Consider the following 18,567-nt stretch of genomic DNA (forward strand, 5'->3'; position numbering starts at 1 on the left):
GCAGATGCAGTTTTATGTGGATAAATGTATGGTTATCCACTTTGGTGGCAAGAACAAGAAGGCAGACTACTACCTCAATTGAATCAATTTATGTAAAGGGGCAGTACAGAGAGATCTGGGTGTTCTTGTACACCAGTCAATGAAGGTAAGCATGCAGGTACTGCAGGTAGTGCAGAAGGCTAATAGCATGCTGGCCTTCATAACAAGAGGAATTGAGTATCGAAGCAAAGAGGTGCTTCTGCAGCTGCACTGGGCCCTGGTGAGACCACACCTGGAGTACTGTGTGCAGTTCTGGTCTCCAAATTTGAGAAAAGACATTCTGGCTATTGAGGGAGTGCAGCGTAGATTCATGAGGTCAATTCCTGGAATGGCAGGATTACCTTACACTGAAAGACTGAAGCGATTGGGCTTGTATACCCTTGAGTTTCGAAGGTTGAGAGGGGATCTGATTGAGACATATAAGATGATTAAAGGATTGGACATTCTGGAGGCAGGAAACATGTTTCCGCTGATGGGTGAGTGCCGAACTAGAGGACACAGCTTAAAAATACGGGGTAGACCTTTTAGGACAGAGCTCAGGAGAAACTTCTTCACCCAGAGAGTGGTGGCTGTGTGGAATGCTCTGCCCCAGAGGGCAGTGGAGGCCCACTCTCTGGATTCATTTAAGAAGGAGTTGGATAGAGCTCTCAAAGATAGTGGAATCAAGGGTTATGGAGATAAGGCAGGAACAGGATACTGATTAGGAATGATCAGCCATGATTATATTGAATGGCGGTGCAGGCTCGAAGGGCTGAATGGCCTACTCCTGCATCTATTGTCTATTGCTGCTTGGTAGAACTGTCAATGACCCCTCCCAACACTTTGCTGCTGATTGACCATGGATTGCTTGGGCAGTAATTGGCTGGCCAATGGTTAGCTGGTGGGAGTGCTGGAGCAAGCACTCATTTTGGCAGATATTTCAACCTTATGGTGAAAGGTAATTCCAGTACCCATCAACTGACGTTTTTTGAAAACTGCCAAAAACAGTAACTTGTGTATAATGGTTACACTGTTAACCATGCTGCCCTCAGGTTTTTGGATCCCTCACAATTATACTGGATGTTTTCTTATGTTGCTTACATTTGCTGAGAGTAATGTGGTTGACGTGCTATGCATGGACTTCCAAAAGATGCTTGATATAATGTCACGTAGTAGACTTGTCAGTAATGTTGAGGACGATGAAATAAAAAGGACAACTAAGCAGATCCAGTGTTGGACAAATGACAGTGTCATGGCTCACTGGAGTCGAGTGCTGGAAATCGAACTACACCTTTCCTGGGGTGATCACAAATGTAAAAAAAAAATAATTAATTAAACTATCCAAAGTTCTGACCTTAATGAGAAAATAACTGTTTGTAGTGAATAAATTGTTTTTAGTCAATGTCAAACCCCAGAAATTGAATTGCTAACCTGTAACTATATAAATTAAACTCTATCCCTTCTTAAACTCCCCCCTTCACAAACAGACACTTTCTTTTCCCACAATTAATATTGTGTCTTGGAAATGCAGTTTGATGATACCAGTCTGAACCACAGGATTCAATGTCTCATTTTCTTTCGGGCTCCTCCAATTCCTTTTATTTCTTTGCTAATGAGACAATGCTGCTTGCACACCAATGCTGTCTTTCATTCACTGATTGAGAAGTTGACAGTTTGAGTCTCTGAAAGTGATTTTCTCTTTTTCATTGTAACAAAGGAATTTGAAGAAAAGTTGAATGGAAGACATCTTGCTGATACAAGTGATTTTCTGGTATCTGGCGAATCAGTGAGAGAAATCGAGAAACTGAGAGAGAGATTTTTGATGCTTTCTTGAGGTGTTTCAGCACCATCGGCCCCATAAGAGTCTGATTAATCAAAATGTTGTTGTCAAGTAGTTGTCCTATTATTCAGGACCCATCAGCTTCAGAGATTTAGCCTTGCTGGTCCAGGAAAAGACAGTATTGAGTACAACTGACAACGTGCTCCAGTAAACATGATTTTTAAAAAAAATTACAGCCATGTCTTTGCAGTCTCCTTGATTTAAGGCAAGTCCACAGTCCAAAATAAAGAAAATACAAACTGAGAGCATGGTGAACAATTGATTCTATAACTGGAGCAAGGCATATATTGGTTCTCCAGGGGTCAGAATTACGACCATTACTTTCTTGAGCTAATTAATAGTTTTGACTTGGGAATGCAGAGCATGAAGTATTGTGAACTGTAAGGAGGTTAATACAGAGATTTGTGAAGTAGGAGATTTTGAGATGAAAGACAATGTAAAATCAAGGTTATAATATGAAGGGTATCAGAGCAAAAGAACCCAAGGGTACATGAATAGAAATCATTGAAGGTGATGCTGTAGGTTGAGAATGCAGCTGGTTAGATTTGCACTATCCTGAGGTGCTGAGTAGAAAAGCCACAAGATTTTGGTGAACCTTTGTCATTGGTTTTGGCTTAACTGGAATACCTGGTGAAATTTAATTGTCATTTATTGTCCTTATTCAGCCAGAAGTAATCAAGTGACTTGCCATGCAGGAAACCTGAAAGGGTTTGTATGTGTCTGTGTATATAGTGGAATGGGGGACTTCACTCAGAGGCACTCGGGACACGCTGTAGGGCCCTGGCATCAGGAAGAACCAACCCCTGATCTTCCTACTGATCTCTGCCCCCCAGCCCTGTCCACTGCAACCTCCATCCCATCGTCACTCATCTATCGCCTTGACAATCCTGAATGAAGACGGGTTAAGTGCATATTGGCAGCTGCCCGTGCTCCTCTATATTATGTCAGGATAAAAAATATGGAGGCCGGTAGGGAAAAGAGTGAGGGAATGGGGCTGGTTGAGATGCTATATGGACAACTACTACATTCATGCCCACCTTCCATGTTGTATGATTGAATAATTCTAGGTGATTATAAATGTGGAAACAGTGGGGGGAAAAAAAAGTCTTTAAAGTTGTTTGGCAACTTCCTTGCTGTTGTAAACTAAGGCTACATTTTCATGTTACCAGGGTTCAAAGTATTTACAGGCCCCTGCACAGCTATTTCTATGACATTGTCCATACAAAATATCGTGCAGCAACTGATGTCTACGCTCTCATGTTTCTAGCCGATGTAATAGACTTTGTGATCATTATCTTTGGATTCTGGGCATTTGGGGTAAGTACCAAACCTTTAAATTGTGAATATGCAAACGCTTTTTTTTTTGTCTAGTTTTGTCCCATTGATTCCTGTCCAAGTTTTGCTCTGGTGGTCACTGTTCATGTGCGAACATTCTTAATCGGTGTCATCATTAAAAAAATTGACAAATGGAGGTTAGTTTTAGTCATGCCTAACAGCATTTAGGTCTGCATTTGCAGCAAACCTTTTTTTGATTCGAATCAGGAAACCTTAATTTTTGTTTATAATTTTCTTTTTATTTGCCCTGCCTAATCCTTGGTTTTCTCCTGAATCCCCATCGTGGTCAGCTGACCGAGCATTCACTGACCAAATTCACCAAGCTATAAGATGAAGTTAAAATAGTGTTTGGATTTCATGCACTTTATAATCGCTGTTTAACCAAGAAAATAATTTTTCAATAAAGCTTATTCATTCTTGCAATTTTACAATAGCCATTTTAAAAGATTAACTAATTTTCATTCAATAAACGTTGACAAAATGTTTCCTTGCGTTCCAATGGCAGCTTCAAGGTCCTGAAATCTACGGTTTGTTATAACCAAGATTTTAATACTTGAAGCTTATTTTTTGCCCCAGACATTATAGTCACACAGCAATTCATGTTTTTCATATAGCGAGGCTAGAAATTAAGAGCATTTCTACAATCTATTCATGAAGCTTTGTTGTTTGAATGCACTGGATTAGTTCTTAATCTGGTAATGCAATGAGTCATTAACATCTTTAGCGGCTATGCTCTGATTTTTTTGTTTAATGCACTGAAGTCTTTTTTTTTCCCCAAATAGAAACATTCAGCAGCTGCTGATATTGCATCAACACTGTCTGATGATCAAGTTCCCGAGGCTTTCCTGGTAATGGTGCTTATTCAGTTTTCCACTATGGTAATAGACCGTGCATTATATCTGCGCAAAACTGTACTAGGAAAGCTCATTTTCCAGATAATCCTTGTCTTTGGAATACATTTTTGGATGTTCTTCATATTACCTGCAGTCACTGAGCGGTAAGTAATAAGAGTGCTTAATGGAGATTGAAAGGAAGTTGAGAGGGGAAGGAAATAAATCAGGAGAAATTAAAATCAAATCTGTTGGGGATTGTTTGGCTTGTTTATGAGTGCTAACAATGTTAGTTCAAATTGCTACCATACTCATAGAAACAAAAACTTAATTGTTTAGAATAACTCCATAAATGCAAAGTTACAAATTTCAGTTCTTGGATTATTTGAACATTTGATTGTCGCCGTGTGGTACTAATAATATTCTAGTACTTCTTTTAATTGGTTACCTTTCAGACTTAATCTTAAATAGCTAATTAAACAGTATAAAATGAAAGCTCTTTATTGTTACATGTACACTTGATGTAAAATACGTATCTATGTTATTGTCCAGCGGGTCCATTGAGCTTGTCCATACTGAGATTGTATAATTCCTGCAAACTGTTATCCAATTCCATGTCCACTAAGTTGTGCAATTTCCAAAGAAAGACAGAAAAGGTGAAAAGTTTTGGATAGTTTAGGGAAATCTGTGAATTTTTTTCTCTAAGCTCATACTATAATGTGCATTTCCCAGTAACTTACTTATATTGCATATATATTGTCAAATTTTAGGAACTCATCCAGTTCCCTTTTGCAACAAATCTGTAGATATTCTTATATAAATTAAACTTTTGAGTCTTACAGTCATACAGCACGGAAACAGACCCTTTGGTCCAACCAGACCATGCTAAACATAATCTCTAACTAAGCTAGTCGCACCTGCCTGCTCCTTGCCCATATCCATCCAAACCTTTCCTATTCATGTACTTATCCAAATGTCTTGTAAATGTTGCAATTGTATCCACATCCACCATTTCCTCAGGAGGTTCATTCGGATGTGAACCACCCTCTGTGTAAAGCATTTGCCCCGCATGTGTTTTTTTAAATCTCTCTCCTCTCACCTTAAAAATGTGCCTTCTAGTCTTGAAGTCCTCCATCCTAGGGAAAAGACAACTACCATTAAGTCCTCTTGTAAAATTGCATCACCCCACTCCTGGGCTAGCTAACGTGGATTACTCACACCAGACAGACCAGTGGTTTTAATTTCAGTGATGGGGAAACTTCGAGAAACAATTATTTGAGAGAAAATCAGTATTCACATGGAAAATGATGGATTGATTAGAAGAGTCAGCATGGATTTCTAAAGGCAAAATCATATTTGACTAACTTGCTGGAGTTTTTAAAAAGGTAACAAAAGGCATTCTGTACGGCATCACATAACAGGCTTGAGAAAAGTTACAGCTCATTGAATAAAAGAAACAGCAGTGACATGAATACAAAATTGGGGTGATTGATAGGAAACAATAATGGGCAATGTGTATTTTTCATCCTGCAGGTAGTTTTGTAGTCTTTTTCTGACATTGGTTAATGAACTGAATCTTGGTGTGCAGGTGAAAATTTCAAAGTTTGCAGATGATGCAAAACATGGAAGCATTGTAAACTGTAAGGAGGATAGTGTAGAACTCCAAAAAGATTTGGACAAGTTGGTGGAGAGGCAGATAGGTGGTGGATGAATTTCAATGTGGAGAAGTGTGAGGTTATGCATTTTGCAAGGAAGAACATGTACAGACAACATGAAATGATGGTTTTGATTCTAAAGAGGAGCTGAGGGACAAGGGCATATATATGAATAACTCTTGATTGTGACAGGATAGGTGGAGAGAGCAGTTAATACACCATATTTTATTGGGTTTTATTAATAGGAGCTGAGAGTACAAGAATAAGGAGGTGGTGTTGAACTGATACAAGAGACTCGTTGGACCTCAGCTGGAATATTGTGTATAATTTTGGCACCACACTACAAGGATGATGTGAACACATTGGAGTGAATGTAGTAGAGATCCACAGAATAGTTTTGAGGATGAGGAACGTCAGTTGTGAGGATATGTTGGAAAGGTTGGGAATGTTCTCCTAGGAGAGGAGATCTGATAGAAGTTTTCAGAATCATGATAAATCTGGATAAAGTAGATGAGAAGAAATTATCCCCACTTGTGAATAGGTTGAGAATGAATCCTAATGACTCGATGAGCTTTAGAAGTGACTCTAGATTATCCATCATGTGACAAAAAGAAAAATAGACATTGTATTCTAGAAATGACCAATCCAAGGTCTTATACAAGGATAGGATTTATTTTTGGTTGTTTTGAACTGAATAATCCTGAAGCTGACACCAGTGTCCATGAACCTTTAATGGTATGTGCATAGGTCATTCTACTGCTCAGGGTGTGACTCTACATGGTGTATACATCTTGCTGTTGCTCCCCACCCCCATCATTTATATCAAAATGCATCTGCTAGACATGGTTCCATTCCGCAAAAAGATCTAGAGTTACCACCATTCTATATTTCTCATCTCAGGTCGTTACAGCCCCATATATCTTTGTCTGGACATATGGACAAATCGTCCATGAACTTCATCCAGATCATTGTTAAAAATGGAGAACGTCAGTAACATTGATTGTGATAGAATCCCACTAATGTTCACTTATCACACTGAACCATTATTATTAGAAACTACTTTTAAGAAAATGGAACCCAAAGGCTGGCTGCCAATCCCACATGATTCAACCTCAAAAACATTTTCTTCTGCCACTTGGCAAAGGTTTTTTGAAAATCAAGATAATCTGACACACTAACATTATATAACTACTTCAACATTTCAATGAAGCTTGACTGACTGATATAAATTTGGAACTAGTTGACTTCTTGTAAATAAGAAGCACTATTTGAAAGCATTAGAGGTGAAGTGACAAAGGTCAGTGGGCATGATAGTTATATTAAGTATTTTAGTCGTATCAAATTATCAATGAAGTATTTCCTTAAAGTGGTTATATCCCACACAATCTATTGTTGTCACATTGCCAAACAATGCTGTAGTATGATCATGTAAGTATCTGTAGCTTCATGATTTGTTCAGTTAATTGTTTAGTGCAATAATCAGACACCTAACTTTTTTGTTTATTGTATGTATCCTTTTTTTAACCAGAATGTTTAACCAGAACACAGTGGCACAGCTCTGGTATTTTGTGAAATGCATCTATTTTGGTTTATCAGCATACCAGATCCGCTGTGGCTACCCAACTCGTATCCTTGGTAATTTCCTCACAAAGAAATACAATCATCTAAACCTTTTTCTTTTTCAAGGGTAAGTAGGGACGGTTAGCTTTGTAATCTATAAATTATTGTACATGTATTTTTATTTAACTCCCAATACACTCCAACATTTTTGAATTTTAAAGATCAGTTGGGATGTGTAAGTACAATTGCAGGTAGGCAGTGAGCTGAGTCCTTCTGTTATTGTGATATTTTAACAAGTAGCTGCATTTTTAACTCATCAGCCATGTGTTTGTTCAACATTTGTTGTCATTTTCAGGATAGCCCCATTTTTAAATAGGTGTCTTATTTTAGATTCCGTCTTGTGCCATTTTTGGTGGAACTTCGTGCTGTAATGGACTGGGTTTGCACAGACACTACACTTTCTCTCTCAAGCTGGATGTGTGTTGAAGACATCTACGCTAATATATTTATTATCAAGTGTAGCCGGGAAACAGAAAAGGTATTTATTCTGATGATGATAAACGACCTTGTTAATTGTAATTTTAATTCAGTTGTATAGAAGTAAAATACTGTTTAATTACAGCAAGAGTTCTGTTCTAGTAAACTATGCAAAGTCTTGAAACGAGTAGACAGCATTTTTACATACTGAGGCAAGTTACACTGTCAGAAGTTCTGTCTTTTGGATAAGGCTTTAAACTAAGGCACTGTCTGCTCTTTCAGGTGAACACTTGAGATCCCATGCCACTATTTAGAACGAGGACTGTGAGGTTTTTCTGGTATCTTGACCAATATTTATCTCTCAATCAATTTTGCAAAACAAGTTATCTGATCATCATTCATCCTATTGCACTCTGTGAGCTTGGGCAAATTAACTACCATAATTCTACATTGCAACTGTGGCTACACTTTTACAAATGATGCATTTCATTGACTGGAAAGTATTTTGGATGAATTGTGGTCATGAAGGTGTTATATAAATGCAAGTCTTTCTTTCATTCTGCAATCAGTGTCCAAACGCTGCCAAATTATGTCCCAACATTTGATAATGAATGGTTTAATAATAACCAACTATGAACAAAAATCCAAGTTTTGAAACTGTTGATATCGCACACAATGAGTATTTTTATTATAACAATTTTCTCAGACTTTAAAAGTACAATATTCCTGAATGCCTTGGTTTCTGAAACTTGCCTGAGGCTTGGTGACTGTCAGATGAGAGAGCAGATCTGGGACTATGGTGACTTTTGACTTTCACTACAAATAGATACGGTACATTCAGCCTGTTACTTCAAAATAAGGGCAGAAAATAGGAGCAGAGAAAAAATAAATAAAACAAGAAGTAAATTTAAATAAGTATGAACTTCCAGCAGTTATTTACCATGAAGATTAGTGGGACATTACATCATTTGGTTTATTCCAGACACCCCCTAGATGCTTTGATGCAGGAATTAATTTAGAAGAAAGAAGAGCTTTGCTTGGTTAAATGGTTGATTCTCAGGAATGACTTGCCATGAGCTATATTGTAACTGAGAATGGTAACCAAGACTGTAGGAGAAAGCAGAATGCAAACATCAAATGTACAGGCACTTGTCAGTAAAGTGTTTAAAAAAAAAAGTCTCTCCCTCTTCATTATGGGTGTTTCCCCTAAGTTTTAAAAAAAAAACTCAGTCCAGAAATTTCTAACAAAACTTAATGCACAATGGTCTACCTTACTATGTCATAAAATATCCTAAGAAAAACAAGAACCGATTTGTGCTGCCAAGGAAGCTCTCAAGAACTGTTGTGAAAAACATCACTGTGAAAAAAAAATCCTTGCAAGTTAATTATCAACATCTGACATTCTGAGAACCCATATGTTACTAAATAATAATTCAAAGGCCAAAGTTAAAATAAATACAAAAATATTTTAAAAGTATGTAAATTTTACAGTTTATCTCACAAAATAATGATTCATTCATGGGAGAATCTGAAAAAGGATGCTGTTTAAAAATTAGGGGTCAAACATTTGAGACAAAGTGTTCTCTCTGAGAGTCCTGAGTCTTTGGAATTCTTTTCTTAAAAAGGTGATGAAAGCAGAATCCTCAAATATTTTTAAGGCAGAGATAGATAGAATCTTATTACACAAGGGATTGAAAGGTTATCGGGATCGTTAGAAATGTGAATTTGGGGTGACAATCAGATCAGCCATGAACTTATTGAATAGCAAATCTGGCTCAAGGGACTGAATAGCCTCATCCTGTTCTTATGTTTATACAAATAGACAAATTGAATTTGATTTAATCTCATCTTCTTTCGTTGATTTTCATGATTAATTGCATGCCCTGGAGAGATTATCAGCTTTAATTTTTTTTTGCATTATGATAGGGACATCCGTAAGGACCAAGTATTTTCTGATACAGACCAATGAATGGTTCTCACTGGTAGTTACAATTGTCCTTGCCCTTTTAATGTTGAATATATTTTGTCCTTCATGTTGCTGAATGTTTGATGTGAAGCGACTGTGTGCCGTCTTAACCAATCAGATTCACAGGTTCTGAAAATTACAGTTCAAAGTTAACTGTGTAGGAAATGGAAGTTTGCCCTGCTTAATATTAAAATTGAGTAAAGGACAGACTAATAAAGAGAGGGAAGATTTTGGAATGAGAGAAAAAGGAACAAAATCTGAAGAGATAAAGCGCTGTCCTTGTCATTGTTAATATTCTGTGGCAGAGAGGTTGATTGGCACTACCTAACATTTATAGCATGGTTACAAGGTTATTTGAAATGTTGTTCTATAAAATTCTTGTGAAGGACGTTGGAACTTCTTACTCGAGCAAAAGGGTTATATAAAAGATATTGAAATGGTGTAGCTGAAATTTCTGTGCCAAATATAATATTCCAGATGAAGAACTACAATACTCAATACATTTGAAGAGGGAACCATGAGAAGTGCTGCTGACAAAATGGTGGTGTACTGGAGAAACAACTTTTTGATTTCTTCATTCGTCACATATCTGAAATGCTGTTGCATTCCTCATGCACAATATTCAGTGTATTAACCTCATCATTAATGTGACAAAAAACTTTGAGCTATTAATTCTGCTGATAGAATGTCTGAAGTATCAGTCATCAATGGAAATAGATTCTGCCACAGCATTTTATTAATACACACATTTTTAAACCCCTGCGAAGCTGTTTCCAACGGGCAGTTATGATTATGTCTTTATAGAGATATCCACAGCCCAAGGGTCAGAAGAAGAAGAAAATTGTGAAGTATGGAATGGGAGGCCTCATCATTCTTTTCCTCATCTGCATTATCTGGTTTCCCCTTCTTTTCATGTCATTGGTCAGATCAGTAGTTGGCGTGGTGAATCATCCAGTAGACGTGACTGTAACAGTCAAACTTGGTGGCTATCAGGTAATTATTTATTATTAAACACTGCAGCAACTTGTCATAATTGGCTTCAGCATTTAAGGAAAGTCTGTTCTAAATTTTCCACATTGTATTCACGACATAGGCTCACATTGTCCATGTTGGCTACCTATCTAGTCGTATGTAGATATTTTTCTTATTTTCCTTGATGACGGAGATATATGTCCTTGGGTTTTCTCCAAGAAGAATTAGGCCTTCAGACACCTATAGGTCTGTCCTGTCATGCTGCATGTAGTACATTGAGCCTCATTTTGTCTGTACTGAGCAACAATAGCAGTAGTGAGGTGAGCCAGCTCTCTAAAAGCTAATCTGTTCTTTATAAGCCAAAACAAAACACTCATTACCAGCAGTGAAGCTAATACTATTGGAAAGCTGGAGTAAGAAAAATGATTGATCCTATTCTCAGTTTAAGCTTTCAACAAAATTATGGTTGTCAAGTTTCCTTGCACTGTTCGTCTCCCCAGCTAACAGTATTTGTAGTAAACTTCTTTCTAGTTCTTTGTTAGTACCATTATTGCCAGTCTATATTCGATATGAGAAAGCTCCCCATAATCCTCATACAGTCCACAACTACTTGCCTAGTATTCACTATGGGTTGACCTCAGATTAAGAAGATAAACTTCTAACAATCTTAGAGAGCTCTCATTCATACTGACCAGACACTGGAAGAAAGGTTCTCGTGCATGAAACCCTTTCAAAGATTTTTAATCCTCTCAATGATATAACAATCCTTGAGGTGAAAACAACAATGAAATTCATTGAAATTGCAGGAACAAATTATTAATTTTTTTTCTTTCTAAGCTACACCAGATAGCCCATCAAAGCACACCCACAGCTGTTAGCTCATTTTCTATCCCCCTCCCCAATTTCTAAAGGACAGGGGAATGAAATAACTTGAGATCATGACACTTAAATAGACCATATCCTTAATTCACAAAGAATGACATTTCAATAGTTTTGTGACTTGTATGGTGCTGGTTATGTCACTTGAAACATTAAAAATTGGTGCCGGTTTAACTTGACACTAATTTCAAATGTTCTTGCTGAGGTGGGTTTCTCACCTGTGCTTTTTACATTGGATTCTCCCACAATTGTAAAGGCCTCTTGGGTCAGCCAGACTGTAAAAATCCAGCCAATTCCATTTGGAACACATCCTGTTACTCTTTCCAGGTATTCTTCCACTTATCTAGAAATATTTCACACAAATTCTGGAGGAAAGCTCAAGGGATTTTTTTTAAATCAGCCACTGTTTGTTTTGCACTTGTCCTGTCAGATCCCCAAAGGGAAAGCCAAGAACATTTGAACATTTATAGTCATAGAGTCAAACAACATAGAAACAGGCCATTCAGCCAACTTATCCACGCCAACCAGGTTTCCTAAACTGAACGAGTCCCATTTTGCTGCATTTGCCCATGTCCCTCTAAACCTTTCCTATCCAACTACCTGCCCAAATGTCTTTTAAATGTTGTAACTGTACCTGCATCCATCACTTTCCTCTTGCTGGCTCATTCCATAATCGCACCACCCTCTGTGTGAAAACATTACCGCTTAGGTCCTTTTCAAGTCTTTCCCCCTCACCTTAAAACTATATCCTCTAGTTTTGAACCCTACCCTGGGAAAAAGACCTTAAGTTATTTGTTCTATCCATGCCCCTTATGGTTTTATAAACCTCTAGAAGGCCACCTTTACATTTCAGATTGGCCACATTTCTGAAACATGGAAGTAAAGAAAGACTTTTTTTGTAATAATATGAATATAGAAAATGTATGAGTAATCATTGCTAAAAAGGGTCATAGCAGGTTCAGAAATTGAGCAATTAGATATTGTAAAAATATTAGGCGTAGGTTAGATAGGCTTCAGATTGGTTCCACTGGTCGACACAACTTTGATGGCCCAAGGGTCTGTAGTGTGCTGTAATGTTCTATGTTTTATTCTTTACTGTTTCTTTACACGTGTTGTTTGCACAGGGGGTGTGAAGAATCTCAGTCTCTTGTGGATCTTTTAGGCACGTTTATGTAGGGTACCCTGAGCAATCATCAGCTGCACATTTTGTGCAGATTCATTTGGATTGAAAGTTACTGCAATTATTCTCAACGTGTCTGGTGAGGCATGTAATATCCAGCAATGTTTTGGATAGGGAGGCATATTTTGTGGATATAATCAGGGAAGTGCATTGAGGTCCCATCGTTTGTAAATAAAGTGACCCCAATATCATGCTGCCCATGCCATAGTATAATTGGCATTCAACTTTCTTGTTCAATATGTTTGAATTGGTAGAAAGGAATCAGTTGCTATCATTGAAGAGTGCATCTGGCCCAACCAGGGCATCCATGAGCCCTCTCTTCCTGCCTATGGTCCTGGCAGTACACGTTATGGTGTTCTGATGCTGCCAGACTGCTGGAATTGCCAACCACTCGGATTGGCCAGCAGCTCCTGAGGGTGACTTCTCCTCCTGGAGAAAGGTGGAAGTCCCACCAGGACTTTCTTTGGCCTATCAACAGCATTTTGTTGTTACAGAATGGGCTTCTAACCAGCCAACCAACTTCTCTTCCATGAGCAATATAGCCCTCTCTCCTGGAATTTCTAGAACCAGATTTCTTCACTTTCTCTTCTGTCTCCTCTTTCACCAAAAATTGAACTCCCAGTAGTGACCATTATTGGTACAAATTATTAAAAGATGGTTGGTTCTCAAATTATGGTGACGCTGCAGAATGTTTAAGTTCCAGGCTTGGTGAGTCACTTAAGACCATAGGAGCAGAAATTAGGCCATTTGCTCCATCGAGTCTGCACCGCCATTGGATCATGGCTGATAGGTTTTTCAACCCCATTTTCCCACTTTCTTGCCATAGCCTTTGATCCCCTTGGCAATCAAGAACTTATCTATCTCTGTTTTAAATATACTCAATGACCTGATCTCCACAGCCTTTTGTGGAAATCCAATAATCTACACCTAATATTTGTACAGATTCGCCACTCTATAGCTTAAGAAGTTTGTCCTTACCTCCATTCTAAAGGGTCTTCCCTTTATTCTAAAGCTGTGCCCTCGGATCTTCGTCTCTCCTGCCAATGGAAATATCTTCCCAACATCCACTCTGTCTAGGCCATTCAGTATTCTGTAAGTTTCAACCAGATCCCACCCCTCATCCTTCAAAAATCCAATGAGTATACTCCCAGAATCCTCAAATTTTCCTCATCATATGTTAAGCTTTTCATTCCTGGGATCATTCTCGCGAATCTACTCTGGACCCACTCCACAGTCAGTACATCCTTCCTGAGCTCTGAGGCCAAAGATTGCTCACAATACTCTACATGTGGTCTGACCGGAGTCTTATAAAGTGTCAGAAGTACATCTGCTTTTATATTCTAGTTCACTCAAGATGAGTAACAACACTCTATTTGCCTTCCTAATTACCGACGCAACATTCAAGTTTACCTTAAGAGAATCCTGGACTAGGATTCCCAAGTCCCTTTGTATTCCAGATGTCTGAATTTTCTCTTATTTAGAAAATAGTCCATGCCTCTATTCCTACTACCAAAATGCATGATCTTACACTTTCCCACATTGAAATCGATCTGCCACTTCTTTGCCCACTCTACAACCTGTCTAAATCTTTCTGCAGCATTCCTACTTCTTCAATACAACCTGTCCTTCCATCTATCTTAGAGTCATCTGTAAACTTAACCAGCATGCCCTCAGTTCCTTCATCCAGAACATTAATGTATGAAGTGAAAATTTGCGCTCCCAACACTGGCCCTTGTGGAACACCACTAGTCACTGGCTTCCATCATTTTATCTCCACTCTCTGCTTTCTATTTCAGACAGCCAATCTTCTATCCATGCTAGTTCCTTGCCTCAAACACCATGGGCCTTTATCTTACTCAGCAGCCTGCTGTGCAGCACCTTAACAACGACCTTCTGGAAGTCCAGATAGATAACATCTATTGTCTCTCCCTGGTCCAACCTGCTCATTACCACCTCAAAGAATTCTAACAAACTTTTCAGGCATGACCTTCCCTTAATAAAACCGTGCTGGCTTTGCCCTATTTTACCATGCACTTCCAAGTATTCAGAAATCTTATCCTTCACAGTGGACTCCAAAATCTTACCAACTGAGGTCAGGCTAATCAGCCTATAATTTCCCATCTGTTACCTTACTCCCTTCTTAAAGAGGAGGGTTACATTAGCAATTTTCCAGGCCAGGTTACAGTGATCATGGGGGATTTCAATTTGCAGGTGAACTGGGAAAATCAAGTTGGTAGTGGATCGCAAGAAAAGGAATTTGTGGAATGTCTATGAGTAATTCATGTAGTAGTCCACAACAGAGGAAAATCATGCATTACTGTTGACTAAAAGGCTAATCATTATTAAAAGTATCAGACTGTTACTATTCAATGCCTATTGTTTTGAATAAATCTTTGACTTAAGATGTGTAGGTTTTAATCATTATAATGAGACATGATTTAAAACAATATTTTTTCGGGAAATGCTATTAAATAAAGAATATAGTAAATGTTTCTTTCACTTTGTTTGCAGCCCCTGTTTACAATGAGTGCTCAACAACATTCTCTAAAACCATTCAATCAAAAGGATTATGATGACCTTTGTTCAACATTTGAACGCAATCCAGTAAGATTCTTTTTAAATTCTGCGATCTTATAAATACAGCAGTACAAAGGATGTATCAGTTCTCTTGAGACAAAGCATATAATGCTAACGGTAGGAAAGTAAGATTCAATTAAACACATTTTCCTTCCAGCAATTGACTAGAAAATCAAACACTAAAGTAAAGAATAAAACAAACTGGAAAATAAGAGGTGATTATTATTTGATTGTGGCCATGTTAGGCTGGCCTTATCTCTCGCTATGTATGAAGGTTTAACTTTTTTGAGGAGATGTACTTGAATGAATCCTGTTTTACTTAAAATAGAACACTTCAGAACTTTACATTGTTTGAAAGGAACCAAACAGTTCTGCAAAAACATTAGCAACTGTTGCATCAATCACAAAATATTTGCTGTCAGGCTCCATGACTGTTGCGTTGGATTTTATGTCAGAAAAAAATCCATTGACTATGCTAAGCAATCACCTTCTGTAGAATCATAGCACACCAAGAAACTGGTTATGTATCGAGGTAGATGGAGTTAAGATACAGGTCAGCCATGATTGCATTGAATACCAGAACAGTCTCAAGGAAATGATTCACTTCCCCCCCACATGTTTTTTTTCTAAAATTGAACATTTAATTCAAATTCTTTGGGGTCGGAACTCCTTATTTCTAATGTTCTTTATGGAACTCCTTGCTTGAATATCCTGGCTCTGATTTTAAAGTTCTCGATGCCCCATGAAGGGAAAAAGTTTCTGTTTGGTCACCCTATCAATTCCTTACGTTCCTTGCCTTCCTTGATTCCAAAGAATTCAATTAATTTATTTACTGACTTCATATTAAAATGTATATATTTGTCAAATTCCAGTTTTGTTCAGAGTATTGTTCACACCTAGCAAGGAATAAATCAGCAGTGTAATGGAATGCTCCCCACTTGCCTGAATGTGTGCAACCTCTGTAACACTCAAGAAGCTTGACACCATCCAGGACAAAACAGCCCACTTGATTAACACACTGTCCATCACTTTAAGCATTCACTTGCTCCACAATTGACACACAGTCTCAGCAATATGTACCACCCAAAAGATAGCTTTCAGAAACTTACCATCCTACTTTAGCAACTTTCAAACTAGTGACTGCTACCACCTGGAAGGACAGGGACAGTAAATACATGGAAACACCAACCCCCTGCAACTTCCCCTCCAAGCTACGCACTATCCTACTCGGAAATATATCGCTGTTCCTTCCTGGTCGCTGGGTCAAAATGTTGGCATTCTCTCCCTAACGGCACTCTTTGTGCACATACACCACCTGGATTGAATCTTTAAAGAATTTCTTCTTGTGAATATTCTTTATACATGTTCACAGGTACAGGCATCCTTGGTTAGACCAGCATTTATTGCCTGTTTCCATTTGCTCTTGAGGAAGTAGTGATGTACTGACTTCTTCAACAGATACAGTCCATGTGGTGTATGTGTACCAAGAGTGCCGTTAGGGAGAGAATGCCAACATTTTGACCCAGCGATATATTTCCGAGTAGGATAGTGCGTAGCTTGGAGGGGAAGTTGCAGGGGGTTGGTGTTCCCATGTATTTACTGTCCCTGTCCTTCCAGGTGGTAGCAGTCACTCGTTTGAAAGGTTGCTAAAGTAGGATGGGAAGTTTCTGAAAGCTATCTTTTGGGTGATACATATTGCTGAGGCTTTGTGTCAATTGTGGAGCAAATGAATGCCTAAAAGTGGTGGACAGAGTATTAATCAAGTGGGCTTTTTGTCCTGGATGGTGTCAAGCTTCTTTAGTGTTACAGAGGTTGCACACATTCAGGCAAGTGGGGAGCATTGCTGATTTATTCCTTGCTAGGTGTGAACAATACTCTGGGAAAAAAAACTGGAATTTGATAAATATATATACATTTTAATATGAAGTCAGTAAATAAATTAAATTGAATTCTTGGGAATCAAGGAAGGCAAGGAAGTTAAGGAATTGATAGGGTGACCGAACAGAAACTTTTTCCCTTCGTGGGGCACCTAGAACTTTAAAATCAGAGCCAGGATATTCAAGCAAGGAGCTCCATAAAGAACGTTAAAAATAATGAGCTCTGACCCCAAAGAATTTAAATTAAACATTCAATTTTAGATCTCTGTGAGAAGAGAGTAAAGTAACATTCAGCCAAGGCAAGTAGATGGAGTTAAGATACTGATCAGCCATAATTGTATTGAATCCCAGAACAGACTCAAGGAAATTATTCACTTCCTCCTTCTCTTTCCATCCTGGAATGAATCTTTAAAGATGTAGGCGAAAGTGAGGACTGCAGATGCTGGAGATCAGAGTCTAGATTAGAGTGGTGCTGGAAAGCACAGCAGGTCATGCAGCATCTGAGGAGCAGGAAAATCAACGTTTCGGACTCCTAATGAAGGTCTTTTGCCCGAAACATCGATTTTCCTGCTCTTCGGATGCTGCCTGACCTGCTGTGCTTTTCCAGCAGCACTCTAATCTAGACTCTTTAAAGATGTGTCAATCTGTTTAATGCTTAAGTATTAGTGATCCAAGATTTAGGTTATCTATTGCAATTACCTGTGTTTTGCTTGAGCAATTAAAGATTTGGATTCTGTGTCTGCTTGTTTATGGAGAAAGAGCTAGTTTGCTTTGAGCTCCTATATAATGCTGCTCTTGTGCCAGGGATTGGGCTATTCTAAATCCTTGTACTGTTGAATAAGTCATTTTGACAACCGGCAACAACATTGAGAGGGCAGTAATTCTGAGGCTATGTTCTACCTCCTGGTCATGTTGGTATTCTTCTGCTCCTTCCACTGCGTTCACATTCTCACTCCTTTCCTTCATAGAGTCATAGAGATGTACAGCACGGAAACAGACCCTTCGGTCCAACCCGTCCAGGCCGACCAGATGTCCCAACCCAATCTAGTCCCACCTGCCAGCATCCGGCCCATATCCCTCCAAACCCTTCCTACTCATATACCCATCCAAATGCCTCTTAAATGTTGCAGTTGTACCAGCCTCCACCACATCCTCTGGCAGCTCATTCCATACATGTACCACCCTCTGCGTGAAAAAGTTGCCCCTATGTCTCTTGTATATCTTTCCCCTCTCACTCTAAACCTATGCCCTCTAGTTCTGGACTCCCGACCCCACGGAAAAGACTTTGTCTATTTATCCTATCCATGCCCCTCATAATTTTGTAAACCTCTATATGGTGACCCCTCAGCCTCCGACGCTCCAGGGAAAACAGCCCCAGCCTGTTCAGTCTCTCCCTGTAGC

The 18,567-nt window shown here is 38.7% G+C and overlaps 1 protein-coding gene across 1 annotated transcript in view; it reads left to right on the top strand.

Moving 5' to 3' along the window:
• Positions 1–18,567, top strand: part of piezo1 (piezo-type mechanosensitive ion channel component 1) — a 263,867-nt gene that overhangs the window by 228,492 nt on the left and 16,808 nt on the right. The window contains exons 43-48 of the mRNA XM_043707516.1: positions 3,028–3,175; positions 3,976–4,190; positions 7,207–7,365; positions 7,629–7,776; positions 10,486–10,674; positions 15,224–15,316. Of these exons, the coding sequence (XP_043563451.1) occupies positions 3,028–3,175; positions 3,976–4,190; positions 7,207–7,365; positions 7,629–7,776; positions 10,486–10,674; positions 15,224–15,316 (952 nt within the window). The remainder of the gene's footprint in view (positions 1–3,027; positions 3,176–3,975; positions 4,191–7,206; positions 7,366–7,628; positions 7,777–10,485; positions 10,675–15,223; positions 15,317–18,567) is intronic.

Source organism: Chiloscyllium plagiosum, chromosome 17, assembly GCF_004010195.1.
Source record: "Chiloscyllium plagiosum isolate BGI_BamShark_2017 chromosome 17, ASM401019v2, whole genome shotgun sequence".
In the NCBI taxonomy this organism is placed as follows: Eukaryota; Metazoa; Chordata; class Chondrichthyes; order Orectolobiformes; family Hemiscylliidae; genus Chiloscyllium; species Chiloscyllium plagiosum.